General features: G+C 24.6%; 1 protein-coding gene across 1 annotated transcript in view; it reads left to right on the forward strand.

Annotated features, from left to right (window-relative positions):
* The window catches only part of LOC129613049 (maternal protein pumilio-like), a 211,819-nt gene extending 209,070 nt beyond the window's left edge, over nucleotides 1-2,749 (forward strand). The window contains exon 10 of the mRNA XM_055526946.1: nucleotides 2,608-2,749. Coding sequence (XP_055382921.1) covers nucleotides 2,608-2,646 — 39 coding nt within the window. The 3' untranslated portion in view covers nucleotides 2,647-2,749. The remainder of the gene's footprint in view (nucleotides 1-2,607) is intronic.
* Nucleotides 2,750-23,697: the final 20,948 nt, after the last annotated feature.

Below are 23,697 nucleotides of genomic sequence, written 5' to 3' on the forward strand. Positions count from 1 at the left end.
AATTTTTCTTCTTTTCTATGTTGCTTTTATATTAAATGTATTCAGAATTGCTTTTTACCACATTTTTTTTTTAATTTTTTATTTTTTAACTTTATTATTCTTCAAGATTGGAATCGACATCAAGATATAACTAAAAGACCGTAAAATAGAATTTTTTATTATAATTATCTATATAAGATTAATATAGGATTTTTTTATACATATATACAATAAGTATGTATGTATATGCGATTTATAATATAATGTATAGGAATAGTTTGACATACAGGAGAAAAGAAACTAGAAACAAGATCAAACCAAACTATAATATTTTTTTTTTGCCATCTTTATATTGAAAAGTTGCATTTTTAAAAATGAATACAAGAAAAACTATAAATTCCTAGTGAACTTTTAGATCATGACATCTTTGTGGAAACATATGCGATATAAATTTTCAAATATATTGACATTTTTCATTTACTTAATATATTTTAGAGATTAACTTATTTATTTAGAATATAACATTATATATAGGAAGTTACTAAGTTTACGTAATATTTTTTTAATTTTAAATTTTCTTGGATTATAAATTTTCCAATATTCGACCAATGGACTTAAGAAATTTTCATAAATTTAAAAAGAAAACTAATTTATGAAATTGCATCATTATAGAAATTATTAATAGTTTGAGAATATTTTTAAGGACATTATTGTACTATTCCTCGTGCAAGTCAAAGTGATATTAGGAAAATATGAAGAAAACTGAATTGGAATACGGAAGGAAAAAAAACTATTTAGCTTATTTAAAAAATGAAAATTTGTCTTGTACCATGTTATTTTATTTGTTTCTGTACTCTTTCTATATACAAATTTAAATTGTTCGCGACATTCTTCTAATTCAATGGAATTCTATTTTTCCTCCATATATGAGGATATTTTTTTACCTAGAAAGAAAATGAAATGTACATATTTTCTTCAATTCTGTTCAATTCTTCTTTTTCTAAACAGTTGAAAATATTCTACATCTTTTAAATATAGATTCAAATACAAAATAGTTGTGCACAAAATGTCAAAAAAAGAAGCAGATAGGGAAGAATTTAGTTTACTTTAACATTTATTGAAATCAATTATGATTTTTAGTATAAACTCCTCAATTTCATCCTCGAATAATGTTCAAAAATGCTGGAATATTATTTTTCTAAAATTTGTAATGATAGCTTTTATCCCACCCAATATTTAGATGCTCTTATTTTATATAGAATGTTTTCTCAGAATATCACATATAAGTTTAAATTTCACTGCCATATTCGGTTGTCTTACGATTTAGAATTTTAATAAATTCTTAATTAATAAATAACCAATAAAATTTTTTATATAAACCGAGACAAACAGAGCCTATTTACAAGAGCCTGGCATATTCACACACCCCAGAATTTAAGAACATGAAAGAAATAGCATCTACTTGTTGTATATATTTTATTGCCGTACAAAACAATCCAAATTTTAAAATGATTTTCTAATTTTGTAACAAAATATTTTTGATCTTTACATAAAATTAGCTGCCTAGTCATCTTTTTTGAGTGGATAATTAAAAACAAAAAACAATACTTGAAAGTGCTGTTTAACAGGTTTTCAAAATAATTGCCCTAAAAGAAAAGTTAATTTTCATTAATTTTCATTAATATCTTGAGAGTTATAATAAAAGAAGAATAAATGAATAAAATGCAATAACCAGTAAACGAAAATAGAAAATTTTTTTTCTCTCTATGGAACGCATCTCTTTTTTTTTTTAAATTACTTTTCTAATTTCTTAGCAAAAAGAAAGAAGAAAATAAAAACGTAGGCACGTACATAATGAAAATATTGAATTAAACTTGATCTTATCACCATTACTCTTTTTCTTTAATTATCTTGTAACACAATTTTTTTTTCTTTGATTAATATGGAAAATTTCTTGCAATTCACGTTTAAAATCAAATTTTCCGTAAACGGTAAAAGAAAAAAAAATAAAAAATCAAATTCTGGAAAAGCAAGTCAACTTAAAAATTTTTATATTTCTTTTATAAAATTTTTAAATGGCTGGTTAATAAAAAATTAAAGAAGCCATGAAAAATTTATTTGACTTGATATGCTTTGCTGCAAAATTTTTACTTAGTTTGCAAAATTTACTAAATTTTCTAATTTTTCCCTTCTTCTAATGATTTATTTTTTATTCGAATTTTTTGTTCGAAAATTATTCGAATTTTTAATAAAATTTTAAATCTATCTGCCTTATAAAATTTTTAGTTAGTAGGAATTAAGTAAAATTATTATTTCCAATAGAAATTAGTGTAAAAATGCTCTTCATTTACCTTATATTGAATAATTTTTTGTATGAGCGTCTTTCCAACTATGTTTGATACTTTCACTGTTTGTAATGTTGAGTAAATCAATTTAAAATATATGTTGAGTAAACGAGTGATTATTAATATTAACGTAATTTTGCTTGCCTCTCATCTTTGGAAACTAAACAAATTCTCTCTTTTAAATTTTTAAGTACTTCGGTTTTAAAATATTTTAATTTTATTAATAAATATTTTTTGTTAGTATAAATGCAAATTCAAATTAATTTTTCTTTTCTATTTTCAGGTAAATAAAGTGTTACGAATAGAATTAAATACTTGGTAAATAAATAAAAATTTTTATTAAATAATTTACTAAATTAAATTCACTTTTATTAAAAATGAATCACAGAACGAATTTTTTCTCAATAAGAATCAGGAATCAAACAGCGAATTTATTCTGAATTAAAATTCGTTTAATTTGCAAGAAAATCATTTAAGTTTTAGGCACTATTTAAGTTCTTATAAAAATTTGTGTTCAATTTTAAATTGTTCTTCAGAGATTTTTTAAAATTTTAAAAATATTTTCCAAAAAATATAATTTTTATTTTTATATGAAATATTTGTAAAATCTAATTTTGGTATAGTAATTTGACAATCATGGAGAATTTGATATTTTTTCATATGACATTCACCAAGACAGTGTTATGCTATTGCTTCTACTAAGAATACTGTAAATGACATTAATAATAATAATAAATTGTTTTTTCTTAAAATAAATATTTTGAAAAACTTATAAATTAACTAACTAATACAAATGCAAAAAAAAAAAACATATAAATATGTAGAGTACATAAGTAGGTGGGTTTGAATTGTTAAGAAAAATATTATTTTTTTTTTTTGTCCTTGAGTCTATATATATATATATCTTTATAAAGTATTATATTTCCAGTTTTTTAATAGGAAAAAATTTCAAAAATATATTTTATAATATTCTACATATGTAGAGACGTATATACATAAAATACATTAAAATAAAAATAAAAAAAAAATGCAATCATGTGGAGGACATTTTGGGAATAAAAGAAAAATTTTCGTTTAATTTCAGCGAAAGGGAGAAGAAAATAACATCTTTGCTATATGCATTTAAATATTATGTTCTAATAGGCGATTAAATATTGTGGTAGTTTAATGTAAAAATGTTTCAAATTCAGTAAAATAAATTTTTCAGATTCTGGAATTGATAAGTTTAATTTTGAGTAGAAAAATTTTTAATGAATTCTTAAATATACAATTAATATTTTTCTCCTGCTTTGGACCACTTGACTGGCAAGTTAATGTAACTGGTGCAGCAGGTCCACCGCACGCTAATTAGCACAGATTTCACGCTAATTAGCACTGTTTTACTACCACTACCATTTGGTCAGTGTACGCTTACAAGTTGCCTATTTAAGTCATCACCTTCTCTTTAAGAATCTATCTAAATCCCCGATGGTAGTTTTCGATATTTCTTCCAGTCTCGCCAACCATATCAAACCACTTATTTGTCAATTTAGTTTTGTTATCTCATAAAAACAAACATTATATAGCCTGTGAATGGCCTGTTTAATGAATAATGATGCATAAAATTTATTATTATTTCATTGTTCAATTTTAACAATTCTTTATTTGTGCAGTTTTACGTCTTTAGGTCATTATTTTAAGTATATGCTCTAGTATTCTAAAATATTTTAATAAATAAGTAATCAAAATTTTAGAAAAACAAAAAAAAAATATTAATACTGAGTAATAATAATTTTCTTCTGCTCCCTTGTTTTATATTAAAAAGCCAAAATATTTTAATTTAAAAATTTAATTTTTTTGTTAATTTGCAAAAAAAAAAAAAAAAAAATTGTGTCATGGTTCGCCTACAAATTACAATACTAAATTTATGGCGGAAATGTTCTTGAACGCGATAAATAATATGTCAAGTAGAAGTAGAAGAAGGAAAATAAGTTTTTAGTTGAAAAAAAATAAATTAACAAAGAGTAAAACAGAAAAAGAGAAAAATATTTTTAGTTTTTCAGTAGAAAAAAAAAATCCTTTCAAAAACTCATTTGGACGAAAAAAATTCAAAAGATTTCCCAAAAAGATTGTAGAGTGTTTAATTTGGATTGATAGTAATTAGTAAGAACAATTAAACAGTTTGATTGTCAACCCCCATTATTGCTCTAGTTTTTTTCTTGCAGCATTAAGAAAAAAATTGCATATACGTAGGAGTAAAAATAATTTTCATAACGAAATTTTAATTTGTATTTTTTTTTTTGATTTGGAAATCTATGTCTGTAGGAGTACATTTGTTTTTTTTTTTTGTTTTGAAAATAAATTGGTGTCATATCAACTTCTCATAAGCATTTAAGAATTTTTATCTATACGACACAATAAGGACATTATCTTTGGCTAATTTTTAAGAATATGCTAACCAATTGGAACATTAATTGTATATAAATTCAATCCAAATGGAAAACATTAATAAAAATTTCTCGAATACAATATGTTATTCAAACCCACGGGCTGCAAAATTTTTTCGGATAAATTTAAAATTTTTTCTGACATTCTGTCTGGAAATATTCTATTTATACAATAATTGAAGTGAATGAGATCATTTCGCTTATTGGATTTTATGATCCGATTAATATTTTACTCAATTTTGTTTAAAAAAACATGTTTAATATGCAAGATTTGCTAGAATATTTGCTTTTTATAAATATTTGCTTTTAAATTGTGTTATCGTAAATTCTATTATCGGTATACTAATCTTTTTGCTGTTGGTCAATGACAAAACCGTATACTATTCTAAAGTATCATTGCTACGCGTATGTTTGTTAGTAGATATCATAAGAATACATGTATATGTATATAGAATATGTAAAATTAAAGGAATGTCCTGCAAAAAAAAGAATAAAATCCCATATACAAATACACTAATATTTTTGTTGGACAAAGTCGTCGCCACTATACTAATAATTCCCTTGTTTTTTAATTTTTTAACTAAAATGAAAATTTAAAATATGGCCATATACATAAATACTGGCATGATTATATGTCTAAAATTATATGTATATGTATGACAAGAATGTGACCGCACCCAATAAATTCCTGTGGGAACGATGCTATACCACTTATAGTTATTATCAATGAAATTGCTTGTTTTTTTTTTTGTTTTTTCTAGTCAACTCTTGTGAGTATTGCGTGTTAATATGGTCTACTATCTCTTATATTTACTTTTAAAGTGTATATATAATGTGTGTATATGTATTTTTATGTATGTATGCATAAATTTTTTGTATAAAGATGTTATTTTACTCCTTGGTATTTTTTTTTCTATTATTTTATTAAATTAAACCTCCTTGTCTCCATCAGTCCACCATAATGTTTTCGTGCTCTTATTCTGGTTATGTGGTTCTGACTCTGTGACATAGCTTGAGAAATATTTACCAGTTTTTTTGTTATTACATTCTCTGTTTTCCAATTCTTTTTTTCTAGTAATTTTTAATAGAATTGTCTTCAAACTATTTTAGTTTGTGGTATTTGGTTATATAGAAGCTTGTACGGGTATATATATATATAACAGAGCAGGATCACAAAAAGGACATAACATATTTCATATTTAGAATTATATTTAAGTTAGTATGCATATGTGAAGGCAATTTTTAAAAAGCAGATTTTAATTTTATAAAAAAGTTATTGGTATCGCTTTGAAGCGTGAATTCATAACTTAATTACACAATTGAATAAGACAGTTATGGAAGCAGGGATTTTGATGCTTTGATTACTACGTTTGAAAACGATTTTCAATTGATAATTTTTAGTAGATTACTAAACTCAATCTTATTATTTTTATGTAATAACATGAGCTTGTAACCTTAATTTTGTTAGGTTTATTTAATTTTAATGGACACGTTCAGAAAGGAGGAAAAAAATTTTTTTAACTCAAATCATCATGTTGAAATCTTAATATATTAGGAATTTTTATCATAAATTTCATCGAAATTAATAGAATTTCAGGTACTTACTTGTTTCTTATTTGAATATTCTTCGTTTATGTTTTTAGAACGCACATGAAATTTTGTAATTAAATATCCTTAACATCGGAATTATAATAAAACTGTATCGATAAAAAATTTAGCAATTGCCACTTATAATCTGAATTCTTCTTCAATACACTATTATTATAATTCAGATCTCGGGGTATCTTTCATGAAACGGTCACGCAATAGTGCCCAGTTTCTGTACAAAAGAAATCTCGTTAAGAAAAGCATTCAACTGAATTGAATATTGCTTATTTTTAAGCAAAAGAATTTTCAAACGCTAGTGCAAGTATAATATCGTATTATCGTAAAGACATCTGTTGATGAATAATATCGTAAGATAATATCGTAATATCGTAATTTTTCCAAAATTTTGAATTTTTTTTTTTTTTAGTAAAAATTAACAAGAGAAAAAAAATATTATTTCTCCAAAGAAATTATATATAATTACCACTTGACAAGTTAAAATCAAAACAATTGTCACAGCTAAATGATAAAGGAGAAAAAATATTTATAGTTGGTTTCATTTGGTTATGAATTTTTTCAACCACTTGTCAAATTTTTGTTTCTTTTACCCATATGATGTGTATCAAAGTATATATACGTACTCACAATTAAAATGCATGTTACAAATAAAATATTAACAATCTTCGTATGCTGTAATGAAAATTTACTAACATCTTTCTATTTCCACAAGCATGTACATATGCATGTATAGAAAATTTATTTCTGTGCAACTATTTTATTGTGGTAAAAATGTAAGTACATACAATGTATGATGTATTCATGTACTCTTTACATGCATATGAAAAATTTTACATCATTGTATTATATTTGAAAATTTCAAATGAAAAAACCCAATAAGTCAAAAGCAAAAATTTTAAAGTCAAAAATATTTATAATATTGTAAAAAGGGAATAGCAGACATTTTGTAATAACAAAACAAAAAGAAAACAAATAATAATAACAAGAAAATTGGGGTAACCTAAAAAAACAGGGCAACCATTTTATACATTTAAAATTAAATTTTTGCTTTTACCATTTTTGATAAGGCGTAGTAAAACAAAATCAACAGATTTAAAACATAACCTCAAAACTTAATAAATATTAATAGACATAACATACAATCATGCATACATATACATATTATATTATAGTAATGTCCGAGACGACAATCAAAAATTATGCAAAATCAACTTTTTCAGTGGTTCTTAAATTTGCTTTATTACCTATATAAAAATTTCAACTGTTTAATTGCTTATTTGTATTTTACAAGTTGATATTCAAGTCGACACACATGCAATTGTATCATACAGTTCATACAAGCGCACACGCATGCAAATAAGCAATCGAACAAAAAAAATTGCAAACAATTTGCAGTAATTCGCGAAACTAAAAATTGCATGTCGCCATTCTTTGTTTTTAGACATTATACATTGTTCATTTGATTTCTTGTATGATCTGATGAAAACCATGTTTGAATTAGAATTAGAATCGTGTCCGATATCAGCATTTTGTCTGATCAAAAAATCATGGCGGGCAAGCAAACTGTTTGATTGCTTAATTGCAGCTAATCGTGCAGTTGCATGTGTGCGCGCTAGAATATAAACCTGTGGAATTCAAATAAGCAATCAAATAGTTGCAAAATTAAAAATTACGTGCCTATCTCAGCTTATAGATTATAAATAATAAATATTTTTAAAATTTTTATAAGTAGTAGCCGCTTGCTTTAACTCAATCATATTTGAAAATCAATATAATATTAAAAAATATTGGAAGCAAAAATTAAGAATCTCTGTTTTATGTGTACTTACGCATTTATAATATTTTAATGATCAGACAACTGAAAAATTCAAATTCACATTGTATTGGTATGTCTAAGCAAAGAATAATAAATATAAATTCATGTGTTGAAGTCATACCAGAATTTATGTATATACAATATTTTTGCAAAATCTTCATACATACTTATACATTAACATATGCAATACATGATGTATATTCATAGCTGTATATTCATAATTAAATAGACAAATAATAGATGCAGGCAACAGCCGTCGTCATCACCATTTAAAAACCAGCTTGTTTTCATTTCTAACGTTCAGTTTTTTTTTCGCTCTTATTTTACCACCCACTTTACATACTTATACTGTTGTCTACCTATTGTACTTTATAACACTTACAAATTTTAAAATTCTAATATAAATTGTGTTCTAACCATATTTATACATATAGGTATGAACGTATGTATATTTACATATTTATGCACTTACAGTAAAATTGCATTAAAAATAATGTTTAAAAAAAAAAATTCTTGTATTTTCATTTTGTTGTTTATTTTTCGGATGCAACACAAGTGACCGAACTTAATTCGTTCCTTATTTTCTTGTTTTGTGTACTCTAAATACATATAATATGTATATTTTTAACCATTAACTATAAATATGTTTGTATTCACAAAATGTAATGTTAATGGAGAAAAAAAGAACCAGAAATGAAGATTAAATAAAATGAATGAATTATAACAGTAATGATGATGATGATGATGATTATAATGATATTGATTATATTAATAATCAAGTTGAATATTGAGGAAATACAGAATATACGCATATACATATGTGCATTGGATATACTTACATAATAATATGTAAGTTATTTATATATTATGAATGATGATTGCATATACGAAAAATCATCATCAATAATAATGATCACACATATTATATATCTGGGTAATTTACACTAATTTCAAGTGGGAAAACAAAATTCTATGGATGACTGAATATTATATAATATAGTTTCCGATTCCGTTTGAATAAACTAAAGTCATTGGCTTTTCCTATTTTACATAATGTTTTCATGTACGTATACACACGTAATATTGTTGAACCATATGGGCTATATTTTTTGTATACATATCTACTAGTTTATTAAATTTCATAGTTGTAAATTTGAAATTTTTACATAATACAGATATAAGTATATAAAATTATAATATAAATTAATACTATTACAAATATGCTTTGCATTTTATAATCCAAAAAGCCTCCGAATAATTAAGATTGCGTTAAACATAGAAAAAGTGAAAAAAAAGAGGGGCAGTCAAACGCTTTTTGTTTTGTTCTAAGTGTAATGAAAAAAACAAGAATTTATTTTGTTTTTTTTTTATTCTTTTTTTTTAACATAAACATAGATTTTATTTAGAAAATTTTAAATAAAATATTGTTATTGAATAAAATTATTCAATAATTTTTACGGTATTGTATGAGGAGCAGTATACGAGTAATAAACAAGGTGAATTCCAATTATGTATATATTTTCAATAAAATCTCATATTAAGATGTTAGGGGTACATGCCAAATAATATTTTTAAATACTAAGAGATCTATGTACTTTGAGTAATTTTTCGAAAAAGACTAGTTCGGAAGAGAAAGTTTCCGATTTACCTAATCAGATCATAAAAATTTTTTAAGTGTATCGAAGTTTTAAGTGTATTTCCTCTAAAATATCATCTATAATTATGCAGTTTGACACAATTTTAATAATTGCATAAATGTTATGTAATCCGGTCGTTATTTAATGAAAATTTATTAAAAATATTGCAAAGTAACGATGTAGCACTAAAAATGTTAAACAGAATTTTGAATGTCCAAATACAAAATTTCACATTTTAAATACATACTCGTAATTTCAAATATTATTCATATATGTAAAGAAATGTAATCATCAAGTTGTAATTTCTTAATGAAAAAAGAAGTTACTATAAGATTTGTTCTTTTCTCCTTTAGATTGAGCTCTTGATTTGCTAATTGTGTAGCCAAATTCATTTAGAAGGTGTAAAGACAAAATTTTACATTTTAAATATTTTGTTAATTTAAATTTTAATTGAATTTCAAAAAAAAAAAAAAACAAATAAATTTAAAAATTTCACCCTGTACACAAACCATGTAATATGCATGGAATATGTATACATACGCTCATTTATTATTAACAAAATTAAAGAAGAAAAAAAATTAAGCTCTAAATTTTGTAAAAAATTAAAAAAATAAATGAAATAAAAATAGAAATTAAAAAATTTTTTGTACTGCAATTGAAATTTAATATTTTAGTGTAATAAAATCAATATAAATTTGCTACATTATGCATAAAAATATTATACTAAAATTTTATAACAATTTATAGGTATATATGTATATATAGTATGCATACATACTATATTTATTTAAATTTTTTGTACGAGTATAATAAAATATTTGATTTTATAATAAAATATATAGTGTTGATCATTAATGCTAATGATAATTCGGTTCATGTACAAAAAAATCTGAAATAAACGTGTCTATTAGTTTCACATTGTCTGTTCGCCCATTTCATTTCAAATTTTTGGGGTTTGGTCAAAATTAACTTTTCTAAAAAAATCTATAAGGGAAAACAAATATCAGTCCCTTTACTTAAATTTTGAAAGGGAAATGTTTCATTTCCTGAAATATGGCAAAAATTTGAAATTTAGCAAAATAACCATTGCCATTTTGATATTTCGTTGTCAACCAATTTAAGAAACAAATTCATTGATTAAAAATATACAAAGATTTTAATTTTCTGCAAAATTATTAACATTTTTAAATCAATTATTTAAAATATATCAATTTCTTAGTGGTGAACCATGTTTTCATGTAGAGTGATCCTTCTACACCAGTTTACATTTTGTGAATCATTTATGACTTCTAAGTTAGAACATATAAAAAACATATAAATTTTTACCATATTTCAATTCATTTTAAATTTTATAGAATATTTAAACCTGAAATTAAAATTAACAGTAACATATTTTCTTAAATGTACAGGAATTTAAAGTTCGTGTCCTTTATTGCAACATCGGTTAATATTTTTTGGTGAATTTATATTGTGATTATTTGCGTATATTTGTGAATATTGCACTTGTTATATATATGTGTTCTTGCATGTTCATATTGCATTTGTTATATATATATGTGTTCTTGTATGTTCATATGTGTTGTGTTACATGAATTTCAAATTTTACATACATTTGTATATTTATACACATTTTTCAGAATGAACGCGACTTTCATACACATTTTACATGTTTCCTTCTTATTTACAATTGGACAATTAAGCTTTACGCCCGTATATTCAATATGATGGTCAACACATCATTATTATTTGGTTGTGTAATTAAATTACATTTTAAAAATATTGCATACATTATGACTATTCTATATATATACATTTATTAATATTTCGTAGATATACATATATAAATGATGCTGTTGTAATATTATACAGTGAAACTTAGTTATAAACGATATTACTCTTACAAATTATTTTGAAGTTAACCAGATTTTTGGTCAGGTATTAAGAAAGAACTATAAATTATTCTTTGCAATGTATTCTTGTGTCGTCCAACACTTCTTCTCCCTTGCGAATTCCACTCCAAAACCTGCCTTGCAAATGTTTCTGGTGGGCGTCGCAATGTGCGGCCTATCCATCCCCCACTTCCTCTTTCTTATTACTCTTGCGAGCATTATGAAAATCTTAATGTTCTATAAAAACAACGGGTAAGAAAATTTTTTTGTTATCACTTTTATTGACTCGAAAATTTTTTTACGTATTTTACACATGGTTTTTATGAAATTAGTTATAAAAGTATTTGACTTATAGTTATATTTCTCAAAATATACATGTATGTATGTATATATCTACATGTGCGGACCGCAGGTGGAGGGGCCTGAGCACATGTGCAACGGCTAGGAAGACGTGGCCGAAATACGACCATAAGAAATCAATGAGCCTCCTGGCGATGCCTCGACCGGACATAGCTAAGTTAGTGGCTGTGTACACGGGGCATTGGCCTGTGGGGGATCATGCAGCTAGGCTGGGAATTCCCTTTAATACGTCATGCCGCAGTTGTCGGGAGATAGACAAAAAAGAGACGCTTTTTCACTATCTCTGCGAGTGTCCGGCTCTTCAAAGGGCCAGGTTGTTGTCATTTGGGGAAACGGACATAATGGAACTGGGGAACATTTCTAGTAAAAGTATCGGGGACGTAAATAAGTTCCTTAAAAGAACGGGGTGGCTCTGATCGCTGGCCCTGGACCAACGTACTTTGACAACCGGGTTTCACGGGGCGGTGGTAGCAAAACGGCACGTCAGTGCTAATTGGGGTGTTGGCCAGTCGGGTCGCACCGGCCACTCTAACCAACCAACCAACCATGTATATATCTATGTATATCATGTAGTTTCTTATGAAGGATGCTTTGTTCAAATTATAAATCTGGGGCTAAAAAAATTGTGCAAATGCAATTCTTTTTATAATTAAGTATATGTGAACTTCACCGTATTTACGCATGTAAAAGTGTAGGCAGGCTTATTTATATGATACAAGTGAGTATTCACACGTATCATATACATAAGTATATGGTTTGATTATTTTTTTTTGTTTGTATATTTACATTATTTGCAAATATATTATTTTATGAGTAAATATGAATTGAAAATGATAGTGATAAATGAGAATTCATACCACATTATAATATATGTATATGTAAATGTTTGCCGATGGATTTTGTTATATAAAATGAAAAATGAAAATGTAAATTTGAAATGATTCAAGTATAAAATCTAATTTTAATATTTGAAAGATTTAAAATTTTTTAATATTGGGTTTGATTTTCCCCTGCTTTGTGACGATGATAAACATTTCAAATGTTGGCAAAATACTATAGAAAATCAACCACAATTTACATGTTTTTTTAAGTTGAAATCTACCAAGTGCGTACAAAACTACCAAGTGCAAAGACCAAATCATCCTTTTCAGCTTGAACATTGTGAGCTTTTGATCAAATTTGTGAATATTTTGGTAATTAGTGATTTTTGTTATTAATTCTTCTATATATACACTATATGTATATAGAAAATTTTACATTTACTTTAATTTAAATATTATTTATGTAATTGTAATTTATTCGAATAAAACTGTAATACGAAGTCTACAAACGTTTGCATTAAATGGTGGTATTTTTTTTAATTTAATATATTTTCGAAAAATGATTGTGCGCTAAATGCGAATTAATTTCATTCATACAATATGCATATAACGTGCCTCAATCATGTTAATGTGGGTTAAGTATATTTTTTATCTTATAAGTTAATAAATATATTTTTTTTTTATTTTTGGAAATCATTAATAAAATTTATGGTTTTGTAAACAATTTAATTTAATGTACATTTATTAATACTTGTACAAAAATTATAAAATTTAACCAATTATTACATGGTAAATGAACCTACTTCATATCAATTTATTTTATACATGTATGTAAGTATATTATACAGTCAATAGTGTAAAAATTAAAATTAAAGCCATATGGTTTGCATATGTTAAAAATGAATGAATGCCATGCATTGAAAAAATATAATCACGAAAGGTTGCTGCCTTCACATTAAAAATTTAATTCATTCTATTTATGAATAAACACTTAATATAACCTATTTTTAGTATACCTTTATGGTTTCAATTTTGCGATATTTATTTATAATAATAAGCATTTATTGAACTAAATAATATTTTAGCGATGTGTTTAATTAAGAAATGTTACAATAAATTTTCACATTATTATTTCGGTTTACCGAAGATTTTGTTAGAGAGGAGAGGTGGTATCCTCAACGCCGCCACCCAGCATTAGACTAGTAGGAGGCTCACCGGCATCTCTCCACAATACACCTCTCTCCGTTAAATTCATTGAAGTCTTTTGAAAAATTTAGTGGATCACTCACAGGCGCCTCCAAAAAGTTCTCTAATCACTCGAATCAATATCCTTCCAAAAAGCGTCTTCTCCTTCGCATCAGAACGGCAAGTGCGGCAGTTTAACAGATAACTCCAGTCCCATCTCCTCACAGAATACGAGATGGCCCAATCCCACTGCATGTCTTAGAGCCCTCAGAACGCCCGCCTCATGAAGTCTCAAAGCACTCTTTGCTTTGTCACATTCTTTCATATATCGTGTCCAAGTCAAGCAAGATCTCTAAACCCCTAATGGGCGTCGTCCTGAGTACCTTTGCCACTACAACGCATTCTAACCTTGGTTCGTTATAAGCCTTTTGAGTTACACGGGCAAAAACACCTCCGGCCGCCACACCAATTCTTCATAGATGAGAATAGGTTTCACAACATATTTATATATACAACCAGTATAATAACTGCAGACAAATAATTTAAAAAAATAAATTTTATTTTAACTTCTAATTCTAGCTCTTTAAATTTCTTTATGTGTTCCAAATTAAAGTCAAAATTTATAATAATATACTAAAAAAATTTAAGTGCTTAGATAGTTCATATGTACATAATAATAATTATTAATTAAGAATGCCGATATTCATTTACTTGTATGTATATAATAAGAACTGATTTCAAAAATTCTATATTTTGTTAAAGATTCAATTAAGCATCCTTTTAATATTACAAGTATAATAATAGAAAAATTTAATTTTCAAAAATTTTTTTTTTTATTATTCTACTTTATATCCTTATTTTTTATATGTTTCAATCTTACACCGAATAATATCCTTTTCTATTCCATAAAACACATATTATTGACTGTTTATGAAAAGGAAAACTTTTCTAAATCCTTTTTAATTTCACTTTATTATAACACATAATTGGAGAATCCAGTATAGGGATATAGTTTCAGAAAACTTTTTAATAAAATAATCAAGTGAATATTTTATTTAATAAATAACCAAGAAAAATAAAAAAGACACAAGAAAAATCCTTTTAAAATTTCACAAACAATTTTTCTAGGATTTAAATAAAATGCATGTGTTCTATTATTTTTAAAAAATTTAATATAAAGCAAAATTATATTATGGCATTAGTGCATGTCTTTCTTCCAAATAAACGATATTTTGAAATGACAAACTTTGTTTCGTTCTTTTGCTACTAAACTTAGTTAATATTGTATGTCATGTGTTCTTATAGAGCGTTCACCATTGTTTCTTTAAGGAATTTCAATTCAATTCCTCACTGAAATTTTTTTTGAATGGCCGACTATCTCAATGTCAGTTCAACAAATCAGTTTTTGAATTATTTATGGTAATTTTTTGCAGATTTTGTTTGTCTGGTAATACTTTTTTTGTTTCAAATTATCGTGCAATAAAAGTCATTTAGATTTACTGATTATGTTGGATTTGGATTGGAATTAAAGAAGTGTTTGTATTTTTTCACATGAAATTAAGCATTATTTGTTTTAACTGGCAGACCCTGTTCGTTATTCTTAGCTTTAGTATTAATCTAACATGTTGACACAACATATATCAATGTCTCCCCTTAATAATGTTAAACATTCTTTCAGTTAATTTTATACAAACCTACATATAAAAGAGAAAATTATGTGTGTATATAAATATATATGTATATGTTTATTTGGAAGTTTTATAATGATAATGAAAAGTAACCAAATTTTATTAAAATAAAACAAAAACAAATTCTGAAAAAATTAAAAAAGTCCATTAAAACTCTGTCTGTGTATGTCATGTTGTATGTATGAATGAAAATGTAGACATTATATGTGTAACTATATACATACGAGTATGTGTGTGCCAGTGTTATAATAGGGATGTCTGACCCCTTTTTTTAAAAAAAATTTTTTTTTTGTTTTTAATATTATCACATAAGAAAATAATAATATTCCCTAGATCTCTTGGCAACCAGACAATAACATCATAATATTATTTTAACAGTAAAAATATAAGAATTAAATAAAAATAACAACAATAGTAGTAACAAAATAAAAGAAAAGTTGTTAATTCATTTAAAAATACTATTAAAACCTTTTAACTCCTTTCTTCCTTAAAATTTCTCTCATTTACTTTTTCATTTCATATAATAAAGAAAAACAAACAAGGAAAAAAAAATTGAATTTTCCCACTGAGCCCATAAAATTCTATTAGATCAGAAAATAAAATTTAACAACATCATCATCATCACAATCAACATCATCGTCATCATTATCAAGAATGCTGTCATCGTCATGAAAAACAATAATAAAAACAATACCATTATACATACAATCATACATTATGTGTATAAAGTAAAAATAGTAATAAAATTATTTGTATAAACGTTACTGTAACCGAGAGAGAGAGAGAAAAAAAAACAAAAACGAAGTTGTTTTTTTTGTTTAAAAAGAGAAAATTTTAAAACCGAGAAAAAAAATCAGAGTTAAACCAAATAATATTGAATCCTGTACTATATAAGGACTCTACCACTAATTTCGATACAAAAATTCTTCACCAGATTTCCCGTATACTCGGAAACCTCGATAAAAAAAAGTTGCAAGGAAAAAAAACGTTCCGTTAGAAACTTTTGTTTTACAATTTTTGTTTTCCTTTTTTTTGTAGTTTTCCAAAAAAAAAGTTGGATAAAACCTGTTTATTATTTTCACTTTGTCCGTATGTCCGCCGGTTCGTTCCTTCGTTCGTGTGCTCATTTACCGAATTTCCATATTCTTTAAGACAGTCGTCTACAAAGTGCGGCATATTCAACTTCAAAATGCGAACCCATCATTCTGCTTGGACCATTGGAAATTTGCAGGAAAATTAAATTTTACGTTAAATGTCATGCCGTAAAAAAAAAAAAATTATTTATCTAAACTTACTTACTTAACAGTCGAATTTAACGATTAAGTTAACGGGTTTTTAGTCATCCTAAATGTATGCAATAAGCTTACATAGTTTGGTATATTAGGAAAAATAATTTAAATAGAAGCCCATAATGGCCCTGGCAGCCGAGGGTGTTGGTAATATTATTATAATTTATTATATAATGTTATATAAAATAAATAAATATATAAATAAATAAAATTTAAATAGTTGCTAGTAATTGTAAAAAAAGTGTTTTCACTTATTCAAGGGAAAAGTTCTACCTTACAAATCATTGGTTTGATCCAAATTTCCCCTTTTTATTGTCAACAACATTTTCATCAACTGCTCGGTATATGAAATATTTATGTGAATAAAAATAAACAACTGTTCATTGTCTAATAAATTATTTTCTGCAACATTACTCGGAGATCATGGATCCATAATGGTGCAAGTACAATATTATATAAGAATATAGTTATAGTATTTTACATTTTACAATTAATTTATATTTATATATTAAACAATTTATTTATATAATTAATTTATATAAGGTTCTACATGATATTTTGAAATGTACATATTTCATTAAAGGCTGCAAATTTTTTTTTACATCACCTAAATTAGTTAAATGCAATTTAATACAAATTAGTTGATATTTCGGTAGCTTCAATGGAATTTAAGTACAGATGTATTTCAAATCTTAAAATTGCAATTAATTAATTTAGTTTAAGTTTAAGTTCTCAAACCTTTAAAACTGTTTGTTCAACTGTTTTTAGAATATTGTAGGAAAATCAATCACTCTGTAAAATGTAATTAATAATTTAAATTTTCTCAAAATTTTATCAATAATTTTTAAAGTTTACATTTTAAAAATAAAGTTTCCGGATAGTTCATGGTGTACATCATTGCATAAACATACAGTATATGTTTATATATAAAATATCCCAATTGTATATAAAAATAAAAAATATAAAAATTATTATTAAAATTAAAATTATTTTTTATTGAGAAAATGTTTTATGGATGATGTACCAACTATCATTAGCAGGTTATAAAAAAAATTTAGTTTAAAAGTAATCTATTTTAAAGATGCAAAATTTTAAGGAATTTTAAGAGTAATTTCGAATTGCTTCAATTTTGAGTCAGAAGAATTATTAAAGAAAAGTTCAGAAAGTCCATCTTATTTGAAAAACTCAATATTCCAAAAACATAATGTGACGAACATTTAATACGAGTATACGAGTATTTTTAACTATTTTTATAAAATTAAATTTGTTCATGCGGTATAACTGCGCTACTCATGCTTCACTATATTGCAAGAAATTAGCCACGTTCAAGAACAAATAAGATTGGCAACTTGTTTGTTCATGAATATAAATATAGCTTTGGCTATTGCGATATACCACGTTTATGAAAAGCCCCATTATCTACATAGTTAACAAATGCTTTTCTGAAAAAAAAAGTTGATCTTTGGTAATATACGATTAAAGCCTTGAAATTATTTTTGTTATCGCAGTTGCTTGCATAGTGCTATTCGAATATTATGAGAAAATATTTAAAACAGAGAGAAGAACTGAAGAGAATTTTTTACGCGAGATTATTTTCATTTAATAATTTCATTTAATTTAGAAAATTAAAAAGTTTATAATTTTTTATAAATCAAAATTTCATATTCTCAATAACATTTTTGTGAGAGAAAAATATATTCGTAAGCATGTTTGATATGTGAGAGGCAACAAATCCCAATGGGTAATATTTAATGTAACAAATTCAACCCACATTCCTAGATCTAAGATATAGATTCGTTTTAAAAAATTTTATTTCGTTCAAAAAGAATACAAAAGAATTTTATAAAAAATTTTAGAAAGAAAAATACTCTTTTTTACCCTTTCTAAAATTTTATAGTTGATATTAAATTTTATTTTAATAGTTCTATTTTTTTATATGACAAATTCGGATGCTTGTTTTGGGTATAAAATAATTAAAATTTTTGAAATGGTACCCTTAAAATATGTCATCATGGTAAAAACAATTTAACCCAAGATAAAAGAAATTAATTTTGATTTTTTTTTTTGATGTGTTAACAGTTTATAAACTTTTAGTGTATTTATTTTTTTGGTATATGAAAGTATGTATGTACTAATAAATCTTGTATAAAATTTTTATGTGGGTGAATTATTTAAAAAATTTCTAACCTATAAAAGATTTTAAGAGTATTTTTACTTGGTTTTTACTGTGATTTCTTTTTTATTTATGGTAGGTACAATAAACATATACAATAAGTTTTTATATTGTTTTCTCTAACAAAAGAATTCCAAGAATTTATTTATGGTTTTTTGTATATTCTTCTAATATTTGAAATATATTTTGAATTTAACAGAAAATATATAAGACATATGTATTACAAGTTGTTTTAATTGTTATATTCAAATATTTTGTAAAATTACAAAAAATTAAAGCTAGAATTAATATTATAAGAAAATCGGAACTTAATAATTTGAATTCGAATTGCTTTTTATGGATTTCAATTGAACAGATAAGGGTTAATATCGAAAAATTGATGAAATGAGGAAAATATTAAGTTTTGTGGTTTACTACTCTATTATACATGAATGGTGACTCAGAACAAATATTTTATTTTTATATGAGAGAGATTATTTTTTATAACTTTTTCTCTTCGTTGGCCTTTTTTAAACATAAGTAATTGAAACGGTAAGTGGACAAAAAGGTTAACTCACATTTGTATCTTAACACTTTTTTTTTTTTCAATAACAAATTGTAAAAATTTACTTAACTCCCATGTGCACTATCAATCTCGTCTTCTATTAAGTTTCTAGCTATAAAAGTTCTATCCGAGCTCGATTTTCGTCAAAATGTTAGTTAACTCTTTTGTTCACTTATCTCTTTAATTGTTAATGTGGCAATAATAAAATAAATTTAGTAAATTACTTGAAAATATAATATATTTCAATGAAATTCATTATTTGCATATTTATAAATAGAATTCCGAAAATGAAAACTAAATTAAATTTTTTTTAATTACAATCTATTATACATGTAATTGTTTTCCTATTTCATACGAAAATGATTTTTGTTCTAATGTTAAGAGTAAAATTTTCTCAGTAACTACTATAACGAATACACTGCCATAATACCTCTGTATTTTTAATGAAATTGAAGAGTACAAGTAAATGAATAGTAACAGCGAGAGGATATGAAATAAAGAGCACTATTTTGTATTTCTGTTTTGATTATACTCGTAACCACAGACTTTTTTTGTAATTTTTAATTTTTTCTAATTCTTATTACTTAATTGTATTCCCCACGCCATCATTTAAAACAGTACTGATGTGATATGAAAATTTATTTGAATTTAAAATATTTAAGGTTCTAAATTTCAAAAATTATTCAATTAAGAGCACTATGCCGAATAAAAATGCATTATGTACTTAATGTATGTATTTCTATAAAAAAAAATTAATAAATAGTAATAAAATTGCTTTACTTTATTATACAATCTTGATAGTTTATTGAACTTTTAAAAATATTAGCAATAAATATTGTAATAAAATTCAATAAATTTCAAATAAAATGCCATATTTTAAAAATTTCTGTATACGAGTATAAATCTATTATTTTCATATTAAATTTTATAATTAATTTCATAAAAAAAAAATCAAGTGCAGCCTATAATTTCCAAAGCAAAAAAAAAAAGTGTATGTACATTATTTTATTGAAAGCCTATTTGAAAATTTCTGTTTTTGATATTTAAATATGATTAAACGCTTTTGAAATTTTCATTTTTTCTTCTTTTTATTGTTATCATTATTTAAACTATAAAATAAAAATTGAGGGAGGAAAAATAAAATTTTATGTAGAAATATTTTTCTATATTTTTCAATTTTTTACTTTATAACGCTAATATTTTGTTTTTCACATAAATTTTTTTTCTATTTTTATAAAATTGTTTACATTAATTTATATGAAATTGTTAAAAACAAAGGAAAATTTTATTGAAATAAAAATTACTTGATTGTTAAGTGTTTGTACACAAGCGTTTTTATCTAAACATAGACGCAAACAAAAAAAAAAAATTATGAAAAAAAAAACAATTTTTTTTTTTACCACACATTAAACATATAAAAAATATATGAAAAATAATTTAAAATTTTGTTTTCTAAACACTTTAAAAATTTATAAAAATTGAAGGTCTATTTTCATTTTTTAATAAAAAATACAAATGGTCCCCTCAATAATATAGAGTTTCCCCCCTTTTAAAATTGGAATTCAATGTTACAAAATGTGTATTTGATATAACACCATAGAAATGTGAGAAAAATTATCAAAAAAAATTTTTTGATAATAACAAGAGGATTTTTTGGGGGCTCTTAAGCAAAGTATCTAATTTTTTATGATCATAAAGAGGATAATAACAAAAAAAATCATGTATTTTAAAGATAAAAAAGAAAATGATGTGTAGTTTTTCTGTATTAATAAAAATATTAAATGTCAATAAAATATTTGATGAAATATTCTTTGTTGTGCCGAAAATAGTGCCGGATGGAGAAGGAATCAGTCTGAGAACTTTTTGGAAATTTCCAGTAACTGAATCGTGAATATTATATAATTACTGTAGATTAATTTATAGGTCTTAATGTATTTTTCAGAATTTTAAGTGGTTTTTCTTAAAAAATGTTCTTTTAAATAAAAATCACTCTCTTCATGGATTTCCCGAACATATCCGACTTTCTAGAAATGTAATCGTAAATAGGCTACACGAATAACCACAACTTAATTATGAATTGAAAACAGCTCGTGTCTCTGTTTCATCTATTTTTGTCATTAATTTATAATTGCATATTTTTAGGCAAAATTATTTAAATTTTAATTTAAAACATTATTTAACCACAGTAATTCAATACTTCATAATCTTAAAAAAAGATTTGGAATAAAAACTTAAAAAAAAAAATAAATTATCGTTTTTAAACAATTTCATGCACAGATGTGTCCATATGGACAAAAGCGATAAATATATTTTTTTTTGTTGTTTTACCACTCTATACAACAATATTACTTATGGATGTTTGTATTAAATTCAAACAAAAAAAAAAAAAACAAAAAAAGTAATGATTAGTTGGTACTTTAACAGTCTAGTGCGCATTACAATGAAAAGAAAATCAATTGAAACAATTAAAATATGAAACAATGGCATTTATTTTAAAAATAGAAAATTAATTATAAATTTTGGTGTGGTGTATAAGTGTTTAACTGAATGGTGTAGATAATGAAAATGTTTACAAAATTTTAGATTTTAATAAAAGACATGAAAGCTAGATTGAAAAATTCTAAATAAAATTTGGATACAAATAAGGTAGAAAAAAAAAACTAAAAATTCTGAACCTTCGTTACGAATTATTTTACTTTAATTATTTTTAACACCCCTAGAAAAATTTTGAAAAAATTGCTTATAAATTTCATTCTATCCGTCCGTCTGTCGGTCCATCCCTCCGTTCGTCTGTTGATAAGTTTTCTTTACCAAAAATTCTTTACCCTCGCAGATAGAAAGCTGAAATTTCATATGTACATAGATATAAACGTAATGTTTCGGATTTTCATTAAACATTCATGTTTGGATAGTATAGAGTAGACTAATAAGAAAATTATTGATGTCACAATTTGACTAAATAAACGTAACTAATTAAAACAATTACAATGATTAAATTACAAGGATTTTATACAATTTTAATTAATTGCCAATAAATTTTAAATTTCTTTTTTAAGATTAACCACAATTAAAAATAGAAAGCATTAATTAAAAAAGTTATTCATCATTCAATCTACAAAAATTTCCACTCAAATTAAATAAACAAGATAAAATTTTTTTTTTATAACCTTTTTTCTTTATTTTTTCACACCGAAATATAGAAATTAATCATTTATAGGTGAGCAAAATTAAAAAAGAAAAAAAAATTCAATAACCTTGAACATCCTTGCCTTATTCGCACTTATAAATTTTTCATTTTAAATATGCAAATTTAAAAAAAAAAAATAATTTTGCAATTAATTTAATATTATCTCTAATCTGAAAGTATTTTTCATAAAAGCTTTCAAATAAATAAAATGAAAAAATTATTCCTAAAATAGAACTGAAAAAATTAAAAGGTCCGACCGCCTTACATTAATCCGTAATGGTATGTACGCACATAATATAAAAAGCGAATCCTTAAATTGATCTTAAAAATAAATTTATTTATTTTTCTTCTTCTTCCTTTTATATAATTTTAATATTCTGTAAGTGAGGTCAAAGGTTTTATATATTCTATTATATATTTATTAAATTTCTATATACTCAAAAGGAATGTAATGTAAACTCCTTGTTGAAATTGAGAAAAAAAACAAACATCCTTCAAAGAAATGAATTGAAAATGATATGAAATTCATTGGTTTACCCATTTAAAACCAACGAAAAATGACTATTGTGGCAATTAATAATCATGAAACAAGAAAAGAAAAACAGAGCAATAACAGAAACAATTAATTCAAAATGATGATACTTAAGTATTTAGTATACAATATTCTATATACGTTATATATAGAAGAAAAATGTTGATAGAGAATGTATGTAGGAGAAAATTCTTAGAATAATAAATAAAAGTTGAGAAAAT

This window comes from Condylostylus longicornis, unplaced genomic scaffold, assembly GCF_029603195.1.
Source record: "Condylostylus longicornis isolate FDR11 unplaced genomic scaffold, ASM2960319v2 ptg000080l, whole genome shotgun sequence".
In the NCBI taxonomy this organism is placed as follows: Eukaryota; Metazoa; Arthropoda; class Insecta; order Diptera; family Dolichopodidae; genus Condylostylus; species Condylostylus longicornis.